Raw genomic sequence first — 23,241 nt, 5'->3', positions numbered from 1 at the left:
GGAATGTGTTGGAAGCAGATAATAAAGCTCCATAGAAAGCATCAAGAAGTGTCTGTATTTATTTGTAGCACGATGCTACAACTGGCGACGAGGGTGGGATGACACTGACTGCAGCCCACGAGACCACATACAGGCACCCTGTCCCATGCAGCGTTGAGGGAAGAGCTCCGCTGCTGAGTAAAGCTGAGGCCTGATGATTGTGGCCAGAACAAGTGACCGCGACCCCAAAGAAGCCAGGGAACCCCGAGGAAATCCCGACCTGGGAGCGCTGAAACACTCGGTCGAAGAAACCCTGTGGCGCTGAAAGTGCGAGTCCCGCCGAGTGTGTGTAACCCAGCAGCCGGAAAGAAACAGGAGTCGGGAGCCCACTCCGACCCTGTACAGCGCCACACAGTGAGTGAAGAAGTGCCCTGGTGAAGAGGACGCTGTCCCCGAGGGCCTGCTGCCAAGCGCGGCTGAACGCGCCGGAACCGGAGCTTGGGTGCCGTCGGAAAACCTCACGCCCGATGCGTGAGGTTTGGCATGCTGTCGGCCCAAGAGCGTGGAAACTGAGAAAGTGAGCTGGGAGCCCACCCCAATCTCACCTGATGACTGCTGTGGCCAGAAACGAGTGAATCCTGGTGTGGACTGCCCCCGCGAAGGTCCACTGCCAAGCGCTGATGAGCGCGGTAAAATTGGAGCCCGACGTCGGAAAACCTCACTCCGGATGCGTGGGTTTTGGCACGCTGCCGCCGATTGACCCTGCAAAGTGAGGCGGGAGCCCACCCCAACCTCACCTGACTGTAGCCTTGACCAGAGGGAGCCAAATCCGGAGTATGCTAACCCTAGGAGCAACTGCCGGTGAGTCCTGGGTGAAGAATCGGGTCGAATGAAGAGAGAGAAAGTAGTGCCTGCAGATAACCACGGCGGCCATCTTTGAGTCAGGCAACTTTTGGGACATCCTCCCTGTGCAAACTGTAGGCGGCCATTTTGAGGTCAGGCGAGCTGAGTTTAGCAACAAGCATTGGCGAACATAATAGAAACAAGCATTGGCGAAGACCAAACAAGCATTGGCGAAGACCAAACAAACATTGGCGAAGACCAGACAAGCATTGGCGAAGACCAAACAAGCATTGGCGAAGACCAAACAAGCATTGGCGAAGACCAGACAAGCATTGGCGAAGGCCAGACAAGCATTGGCGAAGGCCAAACAAGCATTGGCGAAGACCAAACAAACATTAGCAAAGGCAAGCAAGCATTGGTACATGACAATAAACAAACATTGGAATATGCAAATAAACGAGCAGTGGCAAAGACCAAACAAACATTGGCAAAGACAAGCAAGCAAGCCTTGGTTTGTGCAAATAAACAAGCACTGGTAAATGCCAAGAAATAGGCATTGGTAAGGTAAATAAATAAGCGTGGATAACGGCGCGTGAACAAGTCTTGGCAACCAAAACAGAATAAGCACATACAAACACGAGAGTGAATCAACTAACAAGCACAAGCAACCACAAGAGTGACTTACCAAACATGCATTGACAAAAACAAATGTCAGCACGGGTGGAAACGCGAACATTGAGAAACGCAAGCGAATGCGCAGTAAGACGACACTGAGCACAAACCGAAGAGCGCCGAAGGGAGAAGAGCTGCTGGGCAGAACTGCAGAAGACCCAGAGGAGGACAGTCCTACAGAGGACCCCGGAGAGAGTAGAACCATCCAAGTTCATTCACCGGCGCATACTGTGATGGTTACAAAGACTATCAATTTCGAAGCAAACAACAGACCAAAGACCTTGACCAGAATCTCCCTCTCTCATGGCGGGAGGAGACGTAACACAGCGGGTCACTCCATACATTGAAGTACCGCCCCCAGCGGTGCAGACTGATGATTGGATCTCGGATCTCAAACGACACTGGTGGCTCGAAGCATTGGAAGATTTCTTAAAAGCCAATGGTGAGCAAAGAGAGAGAAAATGTCTGATACTACTCCTCCATCTGGTGGGTCCTGAGGGCCGATGCCCAATCAGGACATTTTCCAAAGAGGAAACAGAAATCTATAAAAGACTACAAAGGGAGCTCTGTGCCCATCTCAACGCACAGACAGATGTGGATCATAATCGCATGGTTTTCAATACAGCACGGCAGGAACCAGGCGAACCGTTGCCAAATTTCATCACTCGGTTACAAAGTCTGGTACGAGGCTGCCACTTCAACACTTTTACAAATGAGGATGCGGTTCGACTTCGGATAGTTGAAGGTTGCACAAACCCCGACACAAAGCGCAAGATCCTGCAAGGGCATTGGTCGTTAAAGGAAATCATCAAGAAGGCCGAAATTGGAATGCAAATCAAAGCAAGAGACGGATTGAAGGACGTGCACCTGAGAGCAAACCATCAAGATACTTGGGAAGATAGAACTCGGAAAACAAACAAAGCTGAAAGGAGAGAGAGGGAAGGCAGACCAGCAAAAAGACAACGGGAAAGATACAGTGACCAAGAAAGTGACAAGGATTACTCAGAGTCAGATTCTTCAGCGTCCGACTACTCAAAGTCAACCAAGGACTACTCAGAGTCAGATGACTCAGAGTCAACCATCCAAAAGACAATTCCAAGGAGTGATTCACCCCCCAGGAGTTCCTCAAGGAGTCATTCAAAGTATGACACACGGTACTCAGATGAGGAAAGAGCGTCAAGTGGGACAGATCGCACTCCTGGACAAGGGGGCATCCTGCACAACAAGTGGGAGAGAAAGACAAACCATAGAAGAAGGGGTCGCACTGGTCAACACCGGAGGTCGGCGCAGGAACATCAGTCACCAAGCAGTGAAGACGAGTCCAAGGAAACATCTGGCAGGAGAACGCATCACCCCCAGATCAGAGGTGTTAGAGCATCAAACAAGCGTGAAGGAGAAACAGGTCGCACAAGACAGACTGATCCTCCACAGCAACGAACCAGAAAAGATCCATGCATCCAGGGCTCCCGCGACAACGAAGAAACGCAGAGGAAAGTGTTAACTTCAGGCGAGAAGGACAAAGAGGCAAAGGCTTGGAATCAAGCACAAGGAACAAGCACGGGATCACCAAACAACCTCCCAAATGAGACAGCATTGAAGATGTTCCAACAAAGGCACACGGAGAAGCATCTCAAAGACAATTCAAAGGGAAAGGACAAAGAGGCAAAAGCTTGGGATCAAGCACAAGGAACAAGCACGGGATCCTCAAACAACCTCCCAAATGAGACAGCATTGAAGATGTTCCAACAAAGGCAGACGGAGAAGCATCTCAAAGACAATTCAAAGGGAAAGAACAATTTGTCACGGACTACGGAATTCAAAAATCCATTACCCAAGACCGTTTCAAAGAAACGTTTGAGAAGGAATGGGAAGGAGGATCTCTCTGATGCGGAGTGCACATCTATCCGATCCTGGAAGTCGACAAAAGACTTCTCTGACCCAGAAAGCACGTCTATGGCCAGGAACTCCTCTGGTTCAGAGAGCGCGTCTGTCCGATCCTTTAAAAGGGGTATGGCCAGGATCTCCTCTGATTCAGAGAGCGCGTCTGCCCGATCCTGGAAGTCGACAAAAGACTTCTCTGACTTAGAGAGGACGTCTGTTCGATCCCGTAAGTTGACCGAGTCATGGTCCCGACAACAGCCATGGCGTCAACCACCCGAACGCACCATGGAACCAAAGGACCTCCTTCCCGTCAAGAGCAACATGTCACACACTAAGGTCTCTGAATACTCAGTCACGCTACAAGACAACCTGTCATGTGAATCACAAGTATATCCGGACATAGCTCAGACACCGTCACCCCGGAAGGGGTCCGCGAGGCTGACTCAAAGGACCTACAAAAGGAAAACAGAGACAGTGGACCTTAGTCACCGGATGGGAAGGGACCAGCCAGCCACTCCGCAAGGAAAGCCGGACATGTCAGTAGAGAGAGATCATCAGATGAGAGAGAGACATGCCTATGCACAGATAGCCCACGAGTTCGCCAGACAACCCGAGGCCGTGAATGAGTTATCGAACCAAACCAAGACAGTCTCGTCAGATAACACCGTACTGTCTGGTGTACATGACCCTGAATTGGAGGGCAGTGTTGCCCTCGCCCGGACTAGACAAAAAGAAGTAAAAGTACATGCGGCGGATGAGTTACCGAACCAAACCAAGACAGTTCGTCAGATAGTACCGTACTGTCTGGTATACATAACCCTGCATTGGAGGACAGTGTTGCCCTCGACCGGACAAGACAAGAGGAAGTAAAAGTAGATGCAGGTGCCCAGAAGAGGACCAGAACATTATCCACTCATGAAAGGGACCGAGCATCTGAACCAACAGTTACACCACAGGAAGGGAACATGATGACTGTGGAGTGTGGGAGTAAACAGTTCACACGCAACGTGGTCAATAATGCCCTGATTAAGGCAACGGAAAGATTGACCAAAACCAAGCCCACCACTGATTCGACACTACTGAGGCTTGAAGAACAGGCTGTCCGCCGACCCGTGTGGTGGATTGAAGAATTGCGAACACTGAAGACATTAAGCTCATTTTGTTAAGAAGGGGGGAGATGTAATATAGTTGACAGTCTAGTGGCTGGGGTGGGCGGAGCTAGGTGGGCTGAGGGGAAGAGGAGGAGACAGGACAGGATGAGGGCAGTTAGAGTAGGGACAGGGAATGTGTTGGAAGCAGATAATAAAGTTCCATAGAAAGCATCAAGAAGTGTCTGTATTTATTTGTAGCATGATGCTACACTTCACAGGTGAATAGCTGGAAATTTTCAGCCCAAGGTTAGCTGACACCTTGAAACCCTAACACCCCTGGGCAATTCTAAAGCCTAGAGAAACTGGGGAATCCATGGTGTTTTGCATGAATCCCAGCAGGGTTTCTTATACAGAATGCCCCATGAACATAAAAAAAGACCTAAAACAACCAATTTCCTTTCTCTTTTATCAGGGATGGCCTCTACATTTTGTCTGGGGTCAGCCAACATCCAAGGAACCTTACTAATCCTGGGCATTTCTCACAACAAGTGACCCAGGAACCACAAGGTTGCATGGGTTGTGTGGGTACCCAGAATGCCTTGTTAATGTCAAAGTATGGGTAAAAATAAGAATATTTTTCTGATTTTTTTGGACAGAAATCTCAGACACAGTCCTGCCAAAGGACAACGTTTTATCAGCCTTCTTTCATTGCCATAAAAGCAGGCTAACGAAACAATTGAAAAGCATACTAACACCATATTGACTTCACATGGTCAAAGTTTTGCCCAGCAACTCACACTTGTAATTTGTCCACACACAATGAGGCGGTGTACCGTTTTTATCAGGAAAAGTGTGGGAATGGTGGGCAGTGGAACCTTTGCCAATTACCGCAGAGTTTGGAACTTTCTCTCACAAACACATGAGAAATGTATGTGTTTTAACAAAGATTTAATGTGAGCATGATATTTAGGGGAAGAAAAAGTACTAGGACCCATACATGCCACACCACCCTCGATTCCCCCGGGTGTTTTGTGTTGAGAAATGTCCAAGGTAGGTTGGTTTACCTGAGTGCTGGCTGACCGTAGATCCAAAAACCGCAGCTACCCACATCCCGAGAATGATTGCAATTCCAAGGAGAAATCTTGATGTCTTCATGTTATATTTTGGGGCTTTGAGTAAGAAAGGCACGCCCTGAAAAGAACGAATGAGCTGGTCTGGGAGTAAGGGGAAAAACACAATTACATACTGAGCAACCTCTCACTTGACCTATATTACTTTGCTACTGGCCACCATTTGGTGATACCCTGGGTCCTATACCATTACACAATGTGTCTCAAAACATTCTTTGTATTTCAAAATATATTTATTATTAGAAAAACTATTTCTTTATTGTAATACATGGTTAACAACAACATTCCTCGTGATGACTGAACAATATATACATATGGCTGATTCAATTCAATAGGAACTAAAATCCACTTTTATCCGTAAACATACATACAAATGACACCATCCCCATACATACTACACACATTCATACAGATCCCAGCACAACACTACATGCACAGATGAAATCTGTGGCTGATAGGCCCTCCAATATAAATAGTGTACTGTTTTCATCAGAAGTGTGAGACCGAACGGTGATAAGACTTTTGTCAATCTCAATAAATTCTGTAGCTTTCCCTTTAAAAAATTAAAGTTAATCTTTTATTTTGTAAAACTCTGATGTTTGTGGGGCATTCTGGGTAAGAAAGGGTGATGGGATCCATGTTAGCCACACCAACCTAGACAGCGTGTTTCATTTTCAGTAGTTTCTGGGGTTGCTAGATTTCTCTAGGCATCAGCCAACTCTGGGCCTCATTTTTTTTTGTGTGATCAAATTTTTATTGATTTTCAGTTCAGCAAACAAAGAGCGTAGGTATATAATTATACATGCCCCTTCCCACCGACTTATAACATGCGTATCCAATACTCCAATACAGTCCTGCTACTGGCGATTCCAGACCAGCTTCCCCCTGGATTGCAATAATAAACATCTGTGCATAATCAACCCTCCAATAACAAGGTATCAACCATCTCTATTCACATTCTATTTTAACAACTAAGCAAATGAAAAACCCCTCCCTATCCTCCCCTCCCCCCTCCCCGGTGTGCTCTCCAAGTAAAACAAATTTAGAGCTGAGGTCTTTGATAATAGTGAGTCAGGATGTTCCATCTTGGGTCTACAACTACCCCAGCGCACCCCCATCTTCCTGTTCCATCCTCTGCTCAGTTGTTTGGGTATCTTAGAAAAAGCGTAGTGCTGGCCGTACAAATACTTTGTAACATCTCCTTAATTGGAGTAACAAATCACCTATTGATTGAGGATTTGTATGGTATTTTTATTTATACCTTATGAATTATTCATTTTCAAACAACACATTATAGTTTGACGAAAAAGACATCCAATATATACACAATTATTCAAAAACTCAACAGTACAACATTATGACACTACTACATAAAACATGAAGCAAAACATTTCATATGCACATTTCATATGTACATTTGCACAATATTCAAATTTGGTCAATATCATATATACATTACCAAAATGTTCATATTATTGATGCAATTCCAATCAAGGAATGGTGAACACAATTAAGAGAAAATCAAGAAGAAATCAAATGGAGAACAGATGAATCAGTAACATGCACAATCTTAATCAGTGAAAGAAAAGAAAACACTGAATCAATGTTTCAATCATTCAAAAGTGCTATTCTCCAATAGGCCGACGCGTTTCGAACTCGAGATATGAATTAACGGGTTCTCATCAGGGCTGGGTGATTTTCCTGTTTGATTTTGTGCAAAAAATAAAGAGAAAAATATATACATGAGTTCCTGAATTAAAAAAGCCTCTGTAAAAAGCTCCAATGTGAACTGTAATTATGATGGGGTTACCTTACAAAAGGCCGTCGCACTTTTTCTATAGGGTTTCAGTTGAATCATAATTACAGTTCACATTGGAGCTTTTTACAGAGGCTTTTTTAATTCAGGAACTCATGTATATATTTTTCTCTTTATTTTTTGCACAAAATCAAACAGGAAAATCACCCAGCCCTGATGAGAACCCGTTAATTCATATCTCGAGTTCAAAACGCGTCGGCCTATTGGAGAATAGCACTTTTGAATGATTGAAACATTGATTCAGTGTTTTCTTTTCTTTCACTGATTAAGATTGTGCATGTTACTGATTCATCTGTTCTCCATTTGATTTCTTCTTGATTTTCTCTTAATTGTGTTCACCATTCCTTGATTGGAATTGCATCAATAATATGAACATTTTGGTAATGTATATATGATATTGACCAAATTTGAATATTGTGCAAATGTACATATGAAATGTGCATATGAAATGTTTTGCTTCATGTTTTATGTAGTAGTTAAGCATGAGCGCAAAATCCGCTCCGATCGCGGATTTTGCGGATTTTCGGTGAATCTGCGGTCCGCGAACTCTCGCGAATTCACCGAAAATCCGCAATCCGCGATCGGAGCGGATTTTGCGGTCAAAAGTTCAAGCCTAATGCCTAATTTACGATGGCGCCGGCAAGCTGCCAGCGCCATCCTCAAATGGTTACTTAATTAGCTTCAACAGGAAGCTCTAACAGATAAGATAAAGCAGGGGCTCGAGCACCTGCTTTATTTTATCAGTTGGAGCTTCCTGTTGAAGCTAATTAAGTAACTTTTGCAGGATGGCGCTGGCAGCTTGCCGGCGCCATCGTAAATTATTTACATGGGGAAAAACGGTGGTGTCTTCTTGAATAAATATGAAGGGCAGGGTTCATTATGGCACGACGGTCCTGGCACAAAAAATAAACCTCAACAGGAAACACTTGCAGATATCAATAACGCATGTGCCCTAGTTGAAGCTTAAATTCAGTGACTCATTCATCAGCCCAAAAATAATCGTGAGCGTTGTGGAGGCTGGGCAGATGTGTCGAGCACGAGTCTGTCTCTTAATCTGCTGCTCTGATCGGTCTCTGACCTTTTATACACACAAGCGCCATGTGCGCTCGCATGGAAGCCCCGTCCGTTTGGCCCCGCCCGAGCTTCTGTCTCTTAATCTGCTGCTCTGATCGGTCTCTGACCTATTATACACACAAGCAGCATGCGCGCTCGCATGGAAGCCCCGTCCGTTTGGCCCCGCCCACACACTCGAGGAAGCCCCGCCCCCAAATCCGCCGATCCGCATAATCCGCGGATTTTGCGGATCCACGATCCGTGAATCCGCAAATTCGTGAATCGTGGATCCGCAAAATCCGCCCATGCTTAGTAGTAGTGTCATAATTTTGTACTGTTGAGTTTTTGAATAATTGTGTACATATTGGATGTCTTTTTCGTCAAACTATAATGTGTTGTTTGAAAATGAATAATTCATAAGGTATAAATAAAAATACCATACAAATCCTCAATCAATAGGTGATTTGTTACTCCAATTAAGGAGACGTTACAAAGTATTTGTACGGCCAGCACTACGCTTTTTCTAAGATTTACATATGGTCCAGCTGCCCGTACGTCCCAGGACCTAACTCCCTGTTTACAACAGTTGTTTGGGTAAGCAGCGACTGAACCAGCTTTTCCCAAGCTCTCACCACTTCTATCGCCTTTTCGTTTTTCTGTCGAATCGCCACCTGATAACAAACCGCTCCCTCACTACTAGCCCACTTAAGCAGCTCCCCCCTCCATCTCCTACCGCTGGGTCCCTCTTTTGATTTCCAGCGCATCGTAATTTCCAGTATTGCTATTATTAGGCCCATATCTACAAACTTACTAGTCACCTTCGTCTTGGGGGTATGAGAAAACCAGTGTAGTATGCAAGTAGCCATATCAAAAACCAGCTGGCGTTCTGTAATTAGGTTTAGGAGATCACCCACTTCAGTCCAATAGGTCCCCAAGGCCGGGCAACTCCGCACCATGTGCTCCAGGTCTGCCCCCACTGCGGCGCATCGAGGACACATCACATTGCTAGCATTATAATATTCCATCATCTTCCCCGGTGACAAATAGCCTCTATGTTGAATAAAGAAATGCACCAGCTGGAACCGGGCGTTCCTAGTTCCCTTCCATGCCCTACGCTGTATTTGCCCCATGTGGCCTCTGGTATGGGTTTTCCAATGCTCCCTTCCCATTTTAGGCGCAGTCTGTCCAATTGGACCAAACCTTCATTCAGCATCATCGAATATAAGCATGTAACTGCTTTGAAAGTGCCAGCCGCCATCATCGCATACTGACACGCCATCGTAGTTTTAGAATCGGTCAATCCCTCTTTCCAATGTTTCTGTATCGCACGTGTTAGGGCCGCATGTATGAAGAAATCTTTTCCCAAGCTCTCACCACTTCTATCGCCTTTTCATTTTTCTGTCGAATCGCCACCTGATAACAAACCGCTCCCTCACTACTAGCCCACTTAAGCAGCTCCCCCCTCCATCTCCTACCGCTGGGTCCCTCTTTTGATTTCCAGCGCATCGTAATTTCCAGTATTGCTATTATTAGGCCCATATCTACAAACTTACTAGTCACCTTCGTCTTGGGGGTATGAGAAAACCAGTGTAGTATGCAAGTAGCCATATCAAAAACCAGCTGGCGTTCTGTAATTAGGTTTAGGAGATCACCCACTTCAGTCCAATAGGTCCCCAAGGCCGGGCAACTCCACACCATGTGCTCCAGGTCTGCCCCCACTGCGGCGCATCGAGGACACATCACATTGCTAGCATTATAATATTCCATGATCTTCCCCGGTGACAAATAGCCTCTATGTTGAATAAAGAAATGCACCAGCTGGAACCGGGCGTTCCTAGTTCCCTTCCATGCCCTACGCTGTATTTGCCCCATGTGGCCTCTGGTATGGGTTTTCCAATGCTCCCTTCCCATTTTAGGCGCAGTCTGTCCAATTGGACCAAACCTTCATTCAGCATCATCGAATATAAGCATGTAACTGCTTTGAAAGTGCCAGCCGCCATCATCGCATACTGACACGCCATCGTAGTTTTAGAATCGGTCAATCCCTCTTTCCAATGTTTCTGTATCGCACGTGTTAGGGCCGCATGTATGAAGAAATCTCCCCCGGGGAGATCAAACCTCTCCCGCAGCACCTGATATGACAACAGCTCCCCATCTTCGTATAAGTCTCCCAGGACTTGGAGCCCTCCCTGCTCCCAATCCCTCACAACCTCGGTGTTTTTTCTTCCAATGTAAGGTCTCTGAGGTCCAACTTCTGCTGCAGTGCTATAAAGGACAGGACATCTCTCGGGATTCCCCCCCCCCTCTGGCAGAGTCAGGGCCCCTAAACTCTAAGACCACCGGCTGTGTAAAGACCTGTAGCTGCGCTGCTATATAATACAATTCGAAATCAGGCACTGCTAGGCCGCCTTCCACTCTGGTCCTCATCAATGTTTTGAGGGCCACCCTATGTCTCCCTGACCCCCAAATGAACCCCACCATCATGGACTTCAAGTTGGCAAACACCGAGCATGGCACCCATACAGGCAGTGTTCTAAAAAGATACAGCAGCCGGGGGAGAGCCACCATCTTAAGCAACGCTATCCTATCCATCACGGAATGTGGAAGGGCACCCCAAAACGCCATACTCCCCTTTAGGGCCCGTATGCATCTCTCTACATTCCCTTCCAGTATATCACTAGCGCCATGATAAATATGAACTCCAAGGTACGCTTAGCAGGATGGTTCCCATCTCACGGCCCGTGACATCTCGGGAATCCCCCTTCCTGGCTGCACTGGGAATAGACATGTCTTATTCAGTTAACTTTCAATCCCAAAACCGCCCCAAAGTCTGATAACAGTCGTGCTGTTCCTGCCAGTGCCCCGCCCATATCCGCCAAAAACAATAACAAATCATCTGCGTAGAGGGAGATGTGTTGCTGGTCTCCTCTAAAGGTTAGGCCCTCATACCACCGTCCTAATCGAGCCCGCGCCACCAGCGGCTCTATTGCCAAAACAAATAGTAACGGAGAAAGTGGCCAACCCTGTCGAGTCCCACGAGCTACTGCATACCTGGAGGAAATCATTTGCCCCACCTTAACTCTCGCCACTGCTGTGGAATATAACACCGCCGCCCATCTCACAAACGCCTCGCCCAGTCCAAAACAGCCCAACGTTTTATACAAATACGGCCATTCGAGGCTATCAAAGGTCTTCTCTAGGTCTACAGAAAGGATTGCCGCCCCGGGCGAGCCCTCACAAGCTTCCCCCAAGACCCTCAGCAGTCTTCGCACGTTAGTAGCTGTATTCCTGGTAGGGATGAACCCAGCCTGGTCCTCATGCACCAGGCTCGTTACATGCTGCATCAGGGCCAACGCCAGGATCTTACTAAGTATCTTATAGTCCGTGGACATCATTGATAGAGGGCGATACGCTGCCCTGTCTGTGATATCCCTCCCCGGCGTCAATAATGGAACTATAAGGGCCTCCCGCATCGTCTCCGGTAGCTGTCCTATTTCCCGTGCCTCTCTATAGACCTCTAAGAGCCTTGGCGCCAGTACATCTATAAATTGCAAATAGAATTCAACTGGTAGCCCATCCACCCCCGGGGTCTTATTCCGTGCCATCTGTTTGATGGCACATCTTATCTCCTCAAGGGTAATGTCCCGACCCAAATGCTTCACCTGGTCCTCATCTATTTGAGGAAGTGCCACTTCTCCCAAGAAAGATTCAATTTCAGTTTCATCTGCCGTTAACGTACTCTCGTACAGCCGCTCGTAATACTTCCAGAACTCCTGCATAATCTCCCTTTGGGTATAGATCATGGAGCCCTCACCCTTTCCCAGGGCCAAGATCGGGGAGCCCCTCAGTATAGGATTTGCCAACCAGACCAGCAGTGTCCCCGCCTTATCGCTATCTGCATGAGCCTTCTCCACATACTTCCTATAATCAAAGCAGCGGAGCCTTTCTACCTCCTCGGCCAGTTTCTCCTTGGCCTCTGTTGCTTCGGTCTGGAGTACCGGATGCTCCGGCCTCCCCTGTTGCGTTAACCTTAACCGTCCATCTGCCGTCTCGACATCCTGTAGCAGGGTTTTCCTTACTCCAGCATATTTACTTATGCACAACCTCGCACCACCACTTTAAAGGCGTCCCACTCCGCCGCCCTAGTAGTAGCAGTTCCTACATTCTCGGAGAAGTAGTGTGCTACCCCTTCTTCCACATCACTACGAAACACCGGATCATCTAGCGTCTCAGGACGCAGCCGCCATGTGGGAATTGCAGCTTTGTCCCTTGTCCAATGTAACTTAACCAACAATGGGTTATAATCAGACAGAGTCCTCGTGAGGTATTCAGATTGGGTCACCGAAGACACCACCGATGGGGAGCACAGAATGGCGTCTAGCGGAACATGGAATTCGTGCAATGCTGAGAAATAGGAATAATCCCTATCCTGCGGGTGGTGCAACCTCCCCACATCTACCAAATGCCACCGAGCCTGCCAATCAACCCTATACTTGGACAGCCTGTGAACTGGGGAGTCTGCCAAGGGGGGATGAGACCTATTCATGAGTGTGTCTGCAATCGAGTTGAAATCCCCTCCCATTATCATTGGGCCCACCAGGAATTGCGCAAGGGTGCCTGACATTCGGTCCAGAAATGGTGCCAGGTAAACATTAGGAGCATAGATACTACATAAGGATACCTCTCTGCCATAAAGGCGCCCCTTGACCACAACAAACCATCTATTGTATGGTTAAGCGCCTGGAAGGGGACCCCCGCCGTGATCCAAATCAGTACCCCCTTGCAAATGCCGAGTAAGTCGTGTTATAAACCTGGCCCCTCCATCTACGCTGCAGCAATAAGCCCTCTGCCTTCGTGAGGTACGTTTCTTGGAGTAGTGCTATGTGTACCCCCCTCCTAACCAAATGTGCATGAACCTTGTGTCGTCTTGTCATCGTGTGTAGTCCCCGCACATTCCAGGTAATACATTTTAAATCAGGTATTGCCCCCATTATCACATTGCAATTTCTTCCTCCTTCCATCGACATAATTAATCACACCGGTGACCCCCAGAACCAAACCCCATCCCCATCTCCCCCACCCCCCCACCCTACCAAGAACAGGTCTTAAAACAAAGCTGTTAGTCCCCATTCAAACCATACTCACACACGCCACACACCTAAGCCCAGCGGTAGCCACCACAGGCACACCTTAAGGGCTACAGGGGGGGGTCTGGTGTCGAAGGGTGACCGCTCTCTCACGCATATTAACTCTGCTGAGGCCCCCTAATAAATCCCCGCCTGCTACCCCACCTGCCAGCCAGTCTTCTAATTAACACAGCACCACAATATGAGGACTTTCCCCTGCCTCAGGGCCGCCACCCAGCATTCCCTCCCTGTTCGCCATTCGGCGCCAGCACTTTATCACAACTTCATACAAGGACCATTTGCAACCCCCTCTCCCACTCTCCGGTCGCAGCACTCATACATATGAACTATCACTCATCTATGAGTCCATCTGCTGTGGCCGGGGTGACCTGTGGCATCCGAACACTTCCAACCTCCGACGTCTCTGTGTCTGACTGTGTTTTTTCTTCCTCCGTGTCCGTGCCCTCTGGTGTCTGCATAGCCTGACTGCTAGATAACGCCTCCAGTGCATCTTGTTTCCCTAGTTCAGTTTGAGCTTGAGACGGCTTCTGCACCTTCGGTCGCCTACGGCGAAGGCGCTGCGATTTCCGCTGGGGTAGCCCTTCCGAGAGCTCCTGTATTTGCCTCTCCGTTCGATCCGCACCAGCTCTGTAGGTTTCTAGCCACGCCCATGCGTCCTCTGGTGTGTCATGAAAAAGAGTGCTACCATCAAGCATGATTTTCAATTTTGCGGGAAACAATAGTGAGTACTGAATGCCTTCCGATCGCAGCTCCCTTTTCACTGATAGGAATGAAGTACGACGGCGCTGGATCTCCAGAGTATAATCCGGGAATATAGTCACTCTACTATTATCAACCTCATACGGCCCTTCAGTCTGTGCTCTCTGGAGCAGCAAGTCGCTGTCCTTGTAATGTAGGGGTCTAGCCACCACCGGGCGGGGGGGACGTCCCGGCTGCGGGGGCCTGGAAGGCACCCTATGTGCTCGTTCCTGCGTGAAAAAGGAAGACAAGCCCTCAGTTGCCACCACTGTCTGCAAACACTGCTCCAGATACTGCACCATATCTGACCCCTCCACTTTCTCCGGCAGCCCCACCCCGCAAATGTTGTTTCGCCTATTGCGGCTTTCGGCGTCCTCTGCCCGCTTCTCCAGCGCTTGAATTTGGTCCAGTGCGTCCACCATCTTGCTCTCCAATACCTTTTGGGCCGGCGCTACCTCCTGCAATGTCCCTTCAACTTGCTTCACCCTGTCCACCGGCTTGGAGTGGTCCGCCCGCAATAGTCAAAGCCCCGTCGCTACTTGCGCAATGTCCTGTTGCAGGGCTGTTCGGGATTCCGCTATCGCCGTTAGGACACGATCAAACTGTCACTGCAATTGCGGGTCCTGGGCCTCCTCTGCTCCCTCCAATTCACCCTGGGCCTGCTGCTCGCCCTCTGGCTGTTGGGCCGATCCGCCCTGCTTCCCCCTTGGCTTCCCCATGGTCCATGGTGTAAGACAATAGCAGAGTGGGAGTACGTTCGCTTCTGCCGCTCAGGCTCCCAGATTCACTCCTCCTTCTTCCGCGGCCCCACTAGAGCCGGGGTGCGCCACCCGCCAGAGAGGGCCACTCTCAGTCACCCAGTGGTACCATGTGAAGATGGCCCGCCCCTATCCACTTCTTGAGGGCATTCAGCTACTTACAAATCTAGGCTCCCTCCTCCTTGATCTGGCACTGCAAACCCCTTCTCCAGGCAACTCCAACAACAGGGTGGTACAGCCGCGGCTCTGCTCTCCCTGGGCCTCAGGGCTGTCCTGCCGTGCAAGCCGCAGCCCCACTCAGCAAGTGCACCTCTCCCGGTAATCAATGTGGTCCATTTCCCACCAGCCTACGTACTTCCTGCCAGTGGGCGCCGGCACAGGTATACTCTCCTCTCCAGCACAGCAACCGCATGTGCTCGTTCTACCGTTGCCCTGCTCGCCGGGTCCTCCATACAGGGTAGTAGCACCAGCTCCCCTCCTCAATGCGCCATTTGCCGTCATCCAGCATGTCCCAGATCACCGGGGCCCCCCTTCCGACCGGCGCCCGTATGGCACCCTTCCTGCAGCGACCCCCAGGCAGTCAATCCGCAGCTGCGCTGCGCTCAGATGGGCTCTCTCTCCCATCCCGCGCCCTCATCCACTTTGGACCCAGCTCGCGGGATACCACCGTCCCCTGGCCTCCTGGTCACCTCCTCAGCCCAGGGCCGCAAGACAGGCCACGCCCCCCTCACCGGGGCCTGCAGGTAGGCAGGGGGGCCGATTCTAGGCCTCGGGCCGCCGAGCACTCCTTGCCTGCAGATCGCCGCCCCGCACCCGCCGAGCCGCTCACCTCCAATCCGCTGTGGGAATGATGCACCCTGAGCACGCTCTAGGCAGGCGCCGCTGCTCTCCTCCGCCGCTCCTCCGAAGCCCCAGTAGCCACGGCGCCGGGCCGACAGCCACCTCACAACACGACCTCTGGAGGCCCAGACGCACCTCCTCGGCTCGCTGCCATTTTGTGGCGCCTCCTCTGTTACCACCTCGGGTCGCTCAGGAGCCCAGGAGCACTCAAAGCATGCCCCCCTGATCGCCAGGCAGCTCCCCGGCCTGGGAACTTCGCAATCCACGAGTCCCGGGGCCGCAGGCGGGCAGCTAGGGCTCTTTGTTCCAGGATTCTGTGGGGACCGACACGGAGCTCGGCACTCACACAGCCAGCTCCATCGGCACTGGCAGTATGAAATTAAACTGGCCGGTCATTCCAGCTGGCTACCGACGGGCTTCTTGAGCTCCTTGAGCTGGTCGTCCAGTCGGAGGCCGGCCTGTAAACCCAAACGGCGGCATTTCCACCCTTGGGATTATGATAATCGGTCTCTGGCAGGCTTTCCATACTGGGCTTTCCGACATGGAAAACCTGTTGGAGAGGCAGTATGGGGGCTCCTAGCAGGTCCCCCTGCCTCTGTAGCCTCATGTTGGGGGCCAAGGGGGCACCTACAGTACCCCCTATTCATTCCTGCACCGTGTGGCAGGCACTGTGAGGTGCCTGCCACACAGTGCAGGGAAGAACACAGCTCCCATTCCTCTATTGGAGCTTGTGTTACGGCTGGTTCACATCATGAGTTTGAGTTTGAGTTTAAATCACTTCTAAAGCGCACGTACACCTTACGGTTTCATGGCGCTGTGGTTCACTGAGCCTCAATTAGCAGGGGGGGGGGGCCCGGAAGACAGAAGAAGATTTATACGGGGAAGGCCTGTGAAAAAAGAAAAGTTTTTAAAGCTTTTCGAAACTGAGAATATTGGTTCAGAGACCTAAGATGAAGCGGGAGTGAATTCCAAAAACTGGGGGCAATGGTGGAGAATTTGGAGCCTCCCCATTTTTTTCGGCGAAATCGGGGAACAATCAACAGATGTTGGGAAGAAGATCTCAATTCCCTCGCAGGGGTATAGGCTTTTATCTCAGAAGAGATGAAGGTGGGGGCAGATCCTGACTGGGCCTGAAAGGTAATGCAACCCATTTTGAACAATGAACGTTCACGAATAGGGAGCCAGTGAAGGGATTTTAGAAGCGGTGTGACGTGATGTGACTTGGTCAATTTATAGACTAGGCGAGCGGCCTGGTTCTGCACCAGCTGAAGCCGTCGAACATTGTAAGCCGGCTGATGAGGCAGTAGGACAGTCGACCAGCAGGTCGGTCGGTCCCATTTCCGAGACGGTACGCCCCCCTAAATCGTAATAGGGCCATTAGTTTGTTTGAGAAAACCATAGGTGATGTAGAGCCTCTTCTTGCTGAATTCAGTAGTCTGTCTACTTTTTAAACGTGGTTTCTGTGTTCAACCATGAGTTTCACACTTCTTTCCCCCACAAACTGCCAGTAGGTAGATACCACAGAATTAGAAAATATTGACTACCATATAGAAAATTACAAAACATTGTGGTAAAAACAACTACGCCTGTTTTTTTAAACTGAGAAGAGGGTGATCTTTGCACAGCAACCTTTGTTGATGTAATTTTTTAAAAGAAAAACTCATAAACATTCATGCACCGCACTTTCCATTTAAGAAAAAAAAACAATATTACATTTTGGCTATTTTCTCAGTTCCCTTCAGGGAAATTGGCAAACCCTGGGTACCTTTAGAATTCATAACCTGTTGGAAAAAGGACCTACAATTTGCCTGGTTCTCATTTGCGAAAAAAGTTATGAAGGCTTATGCCCAAGAAAACACAAAATGTGAAAAAAAGGAAAGGGCTCAGTAATGGGGAGGGGAGAGTTAGCACGTATGGAGTTAAGAGATATGTTGAAAGAAAGAGATTGGTAAAGATGGATTTGAAAGATGCATATTTAATGGTACTGATGCAGAACATTTTTGGTTTGGGTTTACCTGCAGTTTAAATGGCAATGCCAGCTTTATACGTTTGTGTGGAGAAACATATTGTGGTGCGATGCAATGAGTCATCTAGCACTACAGAAGTAGAGATCAGTTATTCATCGGACTTTGAGTAAAAGGATCAGGATTCAAAAATTTAGGATGAAAGGGTTACTAATCTGGAGGTGAGCGAAAAAGATCCCCAAACCAGTAGCATTTTTTATTCTTTTTAATGAAAGCATCCCCATTCACCTATGTAGAATCCAGCTAATCATGTAACTGAGTACATTGAATTGTGGCTGTGTAGACAAATTCCAAAAGATATTTTTATAAAGTTAAGGTCAGAATGTCCTAGAACTTCTTTGGCAAATAAAGTGATGGTTACCCTTGACTCGGATGCCAGAAAATCTGCATTTTATTAAAGACACGGAGGCTACATTTTCCTGGCCATATTTACAGAGTCCTTTCAACATTTATCTGGTTGTTTTTCTTGCAGTTTAAGGTTGAATTCCACGGATGTACAGAGAGGGTATGGTGGAGTCCAAAAATATTAGTATTGTGTTGCGAAGGTGAAGAGAAGTTTTCTTAGGAAATCAAACCTTTTGCTGTTCAGTATTGTGTTTGCGGCCACCATATGAAGGAAGATGGCTGGGTGCTCAGTCTTTTTATTGAACTTTGGAATGATGAGTTCTATGTCCCTCGAAGGAGCTACTGTGCATGGTACATTAAAGGAGTTAGTGTGGTGCAATAAAGCATATATTGCTGCCTGGTAACAGTCTCTGTGTATTGAATAGAATGTTGATTTTCTGTCCTCCAGTGGAAAATCTGCATGTCTGACTATAAAAGACAAACCCAACGACAAAACTATTCCAAACATGTCAGCTGCCTGCTTTCATGTAGTCAATGATCATGTTTTCTGTTTCCTAGGCACTACTGGAGATGTCCTGCAGTTTGATCTGGCAGAATTGGGTTTTAGCAGTCAGATACTTAACCAGGTATGCACGTTTTTCTTTTATCAGTCAACTGATCTTGTATATAGCACTTTGGTGAACTGATGGCGCGGGATTACCAGCTCAATTTTACCAGACTCACCTGGGCCCATAAACATTCACACCTTGAACTGGTAATCCTGCTTAATCTCCTGCCTATCAGAATTGTATTCTCTCTAGGACTTCTACGGATCACTGAAAGAATATCGACTACCAAAATATCGACTACCCAAAATATCGAGGAAAAAATATCTACAGCAAAAATATCGAGTTTGTATGTACAAACAGGTAAGTACAAAAATATCGAGTACAAAATATCGTTTACAAAAATATAGTTGTAAAAAATATCGTATTTACTAAAAACAGTGTTAAATTAAATTAATATTAATAATTAATTACTAAAATATACTTAAAATTACTTAAATTAACTTATAATAATTAAATAATTAATGAAAGTTAAATAAATATTTTTTTATTTCATATTTATTAAACATATATATATAGTAATAAAATATAATAAAATAATACCCAAAAACTGAAAACTGACCCTGAACCCTAAAAATACCCCTTTACCCAAAAACTGAAAACTGACCCTGAACCCTAAAAATACCCCTTTACCCAAAAACTGAAAACTGACCCTGAACCCTAAAAATACCCCTTTACCCAAAAACTGAAAACTGACCCTGAACCCTAAAAATACCCCTTTACCCAAAAACTGAAAACTGACCCTGAACCCTAAAAATACCCCTTTACCCAAAAACCCAAAACTGACTCTGAACCCTAAAAATACCCCTTTACCCAAAAACCCAAAACTGACCCTGAACCCTAAAAATAAAAACAATGTATTTTACTATCTATAGTATATACTTACATATTTTCACTTTCTATATTATTTACAGTCGATATTACTGCACTTACCTTAAAAACGATATTTTGGCTGTCGATATTCTGTCCAGTCGATATTTTGTCCAAACGATATTTTTTCCTCGATATTCTGTCCAAACGATATTTTGGAGTCGATATTATGTCTGTGCACCGACTTCTACCTGTACACCATGATTTACCAATCCTTGTCACCTGTACTCTAAGCCCTAAGGATCAAAAGGTGTTAGCATGATAGGTAGTGAATAACTTTTACCTTCATGAAATAACCACAGACTCGGGGAAGTTTTAAACACTTTATCTATGCAATATTTTTTGAGTTAGCCGTCACAATAGTGAAACTAAAGACTTTTCAAGTAAGAAAATAATTATTAAAGCAATCATTCTGCAAGACTTTAGAGCTACAGTTCTAGACATTGGTACCTGGGAAGGGTGAAAAAGGGAAACGCTATGAAAAATAACAGGAGCCCCCTGGTGCAAATAGCAATCCTGGGTCAGGGTAGAGAATAATTGTAAGCAAAAGTTCCCAGGCATACACAAACGTACTAGCAAGTACACATGTAGATAGAATTATCTACAACAACATTAGCCAAACTGCTTTCTCCAATAAAAATTGGTTTTAATTTCTCAGATATTCATAAAAAATTTTCATATGATAAAAGTACATTACAATGTTCAGAGTCAATGCAAACTTCATTGTAACTATACATGATTTGTTAAGATAAAAATTTTGATAAAGATTTTAAAATTGATGGTTTCCTGTCGACGCGTTTCGACACGTAAGTAGTGTCTTCCTCAGGACTGTACCATCGGTGTTCTTATAGCGTGTCTCAAATGGGCGTTGGTGCGTATTGAGTTTCAATTTTCTAGAGGCGAGTTACACAGCGAATTTACCCAGTCATAGATATATCAAAGTATTTAATATCTCGAATGTGGTGGCATATCTTCATTTGGCAGTATTAGAATACGCTTTGTCAGAAAGCTGGGGACGCTGTTGACCGCCTGTGCTCCCGCCCCGACTTAACTTGACAAGACCACGCTTCCTCAAAGGGTTTAATATTACATCTTTATCAAAATTTTTATCTTAACAAATCATGTATAGTTACAATGAAGTTTGCATTGACTCTGAACATTGTAATGTACTTTTATCATATGAAAATTTTTTATGAATATCTGAGAAATTAAAACCAATTTTTATTGGAGAAAGCAGTTTGGCTAATGTTGTTGTAGATAATTCTATCTACATGTGTACTTGCTAGTACGTTTGTGTATGCCTGGGAACTTTTGCTGAAAAAGGGAAACGGACATACCACATAGATTATATTTACCCAGAATGGTGCGAAGACCTACCCTGGCCACGAGCTGGAACAAAGAAGAAGGGCTCCCACAAAATCAGGTGTCAACAGGACAGGACAGGTGCAGATCAGGACAAGTATCCTCAGCTAAGTGCAATGTCAGCGTCACAACCCTTCTCTGGCTACTCTCGGACCCCGACTGGATAATCAATTCTCCTCCCTCAAAGAAACCTCGATTCTTCTGACAGAGTGCTCGACCAGCCCTCTGCTCTCGATTCCCCTTCAGCATACGTTGGGTCAGTGACAGGTCTGTAACAAGTCGGACAATCTAACTGACTAAGCCAAGTTTAGTTATACTGTTTTCCAGGGCAATGTACCACCCCCCAATGTTGCAAATTTGTATACTCTCTTTATTTGATTGGTCAGAAAGATGAGGAGAGGTCATCACACCATACCAGTATGAGATCATTTCTATTTAATAAAGTTGATCAATTTTCCCGCCCATAATTTACTTTCCCATGCATTTTATTCCACCCAGCAATATTATTTCATTTAGTATACAATGTTAAAATAAATTTGCAAGTTGTCATCCTTTTGCAGGCCATCTTCCCAGGCACATCACAGGCAAGACGGTCATTGGTAGGAGTTCAATGCCACCGCTCAAGGTCCCTCACTGCTCTCGACACATGCGCAGAGGGAATTCAATATGGCATTACATGTCACCCTTCAGGCCCAAATACGAGCTATTACTAAAGTCAAAGAGAGACACATTAGAATGCGAAAATAAATGAATGCACTGTGTATACCACTTATTTCTACTCTAACCCCATTTTAACTCTAGCATTAATAGTTAAGCAGGACGAACAAAGTTTAGTTCAAGCAGGGGCATGTGCATCAGTGTGTGAGACATGATGCGGCCATCTTTAATACTAGTGCGCAGCTGCAAGAATTTTCCACCAAAAGCGACAGATAATTCACACCAAATAGATGTGGCAGACGCATGTGCAAAAGAGTTCCCGCGTTTTCGGCGGCCATTTTAATGCACTTGGGTTACTGTTAGTAAAAGCACATACGCAAGCTTCCCCTAGATACTAGAAATGTTGTGTAATGCAATTGTTAATAATACAAAACATATTGGTTAATGAGTTACATGTTATTTCGAGGGGGCTAAATCTAAGCAAGTTTCTACTTATATGAAACCTGGCTCCATCAGAACCCAAGGTCTAGAATTTATGATGCTGATTCACATTGTGGAATAATTATTACTTCAAATGGTTAAAGCAAGGGATAAACACTAGAAAGGAGCAATTCTGGTCAGAACTGCCACAGCTGAAGGGTATGAAATGTTACCATTGTCCTGAAATGTTTTATTTAGGACTGTATGAGATATGCATTTAAATTGCCGAAACACAAGTTCACTGTAGCAGACTATCTTATTGTGGGATACCTGGGCCAATGGCCATGTGACTACTTTCTGTCCAGTTTTGAGGTTCAGTTGTACAAACAACCATTAGTCGATGTGGGGGTGGGCTGAGGGGCACGATGTGCCCCTACTGTTTTAATTTTAGAAAAATAATTCTCCTACTTTTTGTGGAAATACAAGTGTCCCGGGATGGTTAATTCCAAGATTTTAAATGCATCATCTGAAGTGTAAGGCAGGGAGACTACTATGCTGTGAAACTGAGGGACAGGCAGACAGCTAAACAATCCTATTTGCCAGGGTGCCTGCTTGTCTGAAAGAAATATAAATATGCACACACGGTTACTCTGCAAATGAAAGGGTGCTTGGAAGAAAGTATTGGCATTAATTGATGGAATAACATTATGCTTCCTGATGACACAGTTTTTCTTTTTGAGCGGTATTTTAAGGGACCTACCAGCTAAACTGTGAAGTGTGTGTTTTTAAAAGACAGTCATAAAAACAATTTGCACTACATACAATCTGAGTGTTACTAAATTCTAAAACAAAGCAAACAACCTGGGAGGCTGGCCAATCATACGACCAAATTAGAAGACCCTGTTAGTCTCAACTTCATGATGGATGACCCCTTTGGTTCTAGTGACGAAATGGCCAACTTAAGCACGCAATCAGCACCCAATGCGACCCCCCCCCCCACAAAGGAAAAA

General features: G+C 46.5%; 1 protein-coding gene across 2 annotated transcripts in view; it reads left to right on the top strand.

The window, feature by feature from the left end:
* ITGAE (integrin subunit alpha E) overlaps positions 1-23,241 on the top strand; it is an 844,898-nt gene that overhangs the window by 388,668 nt on the left and 432,989 nt on the right. For both annotated transcript variants that reach the window (XM_078679953.1, XM_078679952.1), the window contains exon 12: positions 18,876-18,943. In XM_078679953.1, the coding sequence (XP_078536079.1) occupies positions 18,876-18,943 (68 nt within the window). The remainder of the gene's footprint in view (positions 1-18,875; positions 18,944-23,241) is intronic.

Source organism: Lissotriton helveticus, chromosome 3_1 (genome assembly GCF_964261635.1).
Source record: "Lissotriton helveticus chromosome 3_1, aLisHel1.1, whole genome shotgun sequence".
NCBI classification, from domain to species: domain Eukaryota; kingdom Metazoa; phylum Chordata; class Amphibia; order Caudata; family Salamandridae; genus Lissotriton; species Lissotriton helveticus.
This window is presented reverse-complemented; position numbering and strand designations above follow the sequence as displayed.